General features: G+C 38.1%; 2 protein-coding genes across 2 annotated transcripts in view; one reads left to right on the top strand and one right to left on the bottom strand.

The window, feature by feature from the left end:
- The window catches only part of LOC104718522 (type I inositol polyphosphate 5-phosphatase 2), a 6,235-nt gene extending 5,330 nt beyond the window's left edge, over window positions 1-905 (bottom strand). Inside the window, exons 1-3 of the mRNA XM_010436285.2 lie at window positions 741-905; window positions 537-642; window positions 378-428 (exon numbers count right to left, since the gene is read on the bottom strand). Coding sequence (XP_010434587.1) covers window positions 378-428; window positions 537-642; window positions 741-770 — 187 coding nt within the window. The 5' untranslated portion in view covers window positions 771-905. The remainder of the gene's footprint in view (window positions 1-377; window positions 429-536; window positions 643-740) is intronic.
- On the top strand, window positions 1,189-2,272 carry LOC104718524 (pentatricopeptide repeat-containing protein At5g62370-like). The gene is made up of 2 exons (XM_019231328.1): window positions 1,189-1,724; window positions 2,178-2,272. The coding sequence occupies exons 1-2, from the start codon at window positions 1,349-1,351 to the stop codon at window positions 2,216-2,218; spliced, it is 417 nt and encodes a 138-aa protein (XP_019086873.1). The 5' UTR covers window positions 1,189-1,348; the 3' UTR covers window positions 2,219-2,272.

Below are 2,358 nucleotides of genomic sequence, written 5' to 3'. Positions count from 1 at the left end.
ACCGTCACTCTACAATTCACCATACGTACATAAGTAAAAGTTGAGAGATATTTTCACCGGGATAAAAAGAGATGGAATTACAGAAGTACCCTTACTTGATATCCTTTGTGTTAATGTATTGAGCTCTCAAAGTCTCCGATTTGCCTCGCCGGTGTTTCCTCTGATAACCACTCCTCACACCACCACCACTATCTAGAGGATTTCAAAAAAATAATAAAATAAAACAAGAAAAACAAAATATTAGAATTTGTCTGTTATTTTCATTTCTGAATAGTCGATATTATTTGATTTAATTTTATAAATGAAAACAAGAAACTTGCCTGAAATATTACTGCCGTGATCAGCTTCGCTTCCTCGACGACTATTAATATGGCTATCTTCATCATCAGTCGCACAGTGAACATTAGGGACGTCTTTGACCGAACATACTGTAAATAGGACCCAACAAAATTTTACATTAAATAAAGATAAAAAAAAAAAAACTATATACCAAATCTGACCAAAAATTTCAAGATAAATAATAAGATAAGGCTTACCATCGTCTTCGCTCTCAGGCTCTGTATCAATTTCGTCTTCGCTGAAGTCGTACACTTTAGGTTTTATGTTCAACCACTTATTCATCACAATCGAAGGCCAAAACTTCTGTTTTTTTAACATAAAAAGAAAAAACGAAAAGATCATGGTTAGAGAATTAAAGAAACATACTAGAAAACAGAGAAGAGAATCTTAATCTTGTGTACCTCAGGACGTTTCCCACGTCTTGTTTTCATCTTCTCAGATCTCGGATAAAGAGAGATTTGAGATTTGTGTTCTTTGTGGGAGGAGAATTTTTGAATAGAGGGAAAATGTCAGAGTTCTTGATATTTATAATAGTGACAGAGTCACAGGGACTTAAAAGGAGGTTAGAAGAAGAGATATAACAAGAACAAGAAGAAAAGACACAAGAAAAAAAAAAAAAAGGGGAAGAGTAATACAAACAAGAAGACGTGTGAAGGCAAAGGCAAAAGAGAAAAATAAAAAAAAAGGTGTAATGATGAAAATTCTCTGATATTATTTTTTTTTGTTGGGTTCGTTCTCGAAGTAAAGTTATGGCTGTTATTTAACAGCCTTCGTTAGAGCATCTTTACTGGGGGATTCTCTCCCAGTTGCTCTTATTTAGGAATTGAGCAACGGCATAAGCAACGCTATGTGGCATGTTTTGGTTGGTTGTCGGTTTAATTGAAAAAAAAAAAAATTTGCCATTTTCTTTTCCTTCTTTTGGGGATCTTCTCTCATCTCTCTCTCGACGGAATCCCTAAAACTCATAGTGATTCACCTCAGCAGAATCCAATTCAGCAGTTCCAGGTTGATGTTAAAGGCCAAGGCTTTATGTTATCGTTTAGTGAAATCCAGAAAAGCTACTTCTTGTGCCCTTCCCTCTGAACCATCTCCCTCCACTTCAGTAGCCGCCGTCTCCGCCGTTTCTGGTGACCACCGGTCTCGATGTTTGTCTTTGATAGTCAAACTTGGTGGGAGAGGTCTTGTAGACTCTGCTCGGGAAGTGATTAGCCGTGTTATCGATGGTTCTTCTTCTATTTCAGAGGCGGCTTTAGTTGTTGATTTCGCGGGCAACAATGGAATAGAACTCCATTCGTGTTGCTGCGGCGCATTGATAAGGAAGCTGACGGAGATGGGTCAGCCTGGATTGGCTGAAACTTTCTACAACGAACGTGTGATTGGAAATGGTATGGTTCCTGATTCGTCGGTTTTAGATTCAATGGTGTTTTGTCTAGTTAAGCTAAGGAGGTTCGATGAAGAAGCTAGAGCTCATTTAGATAGCAGTATAGCTTCTGGTTATGTTCCTAGTAGAGATGCTTTTAGTTTAGTAATTGATGAGCTTTGTAATCAAGATCGATTTCTCGAGGGGTTTCATTGCTTTGAACAAGTGAAAAAGGGAGGCAGTGGTTTATGGCTTTGGTGTTGTAAGAGATAGTTTAAGGGGTTGTGCGATCATGGACACTTGGATGAAGCAGTTGGGATGTTAGATACTCTTAGGGATGATTTTTCTTCTTCTTCTTCGTTTTGTAGTTGACTTGTTTTTGAAGGGTATTTGCAACAGGGCAATCTCGTAGCTGCCATTCCTCTTTTGTCGTTGAAACATTCTTCTGAACTTGATGTATGCTTTTGGTTGTTTTCAGGTGAAGTCCAACTCGCCACAAGCACTTTCTTCTGCAATTAAGTGGCATTGGATCAGTTGTAAGCATGGTTGATAGGATAGCTGGTTCTTGATCAGGTTTGTGTCGCTCTAAGCATGTATTAGTTTGGATCCTATATAAGTAGTTTGCAGCAAAGTGTGTATATGTAGACTCTAGTTCAGTT

Source organism: Camelina sativa, chromosome 10 (genome assembly GCF_000633955.1).
Source record: "Camelina sativa cultivar DH55 chromosome 10, Cs, whole genome shotgun sequence".
Lineage (NCBI taxonomy): Eukaryota > Viridiplantae > Streptophyta > Magnoliopsida > Brassicales > Brassicaceae > Camelina > Camelina sativa.
The sequence above is the reverse complement of the archived record's forward strand: the minus strand, read 5'-3'. Positions and strand labels throughout refer to the sequence as shown.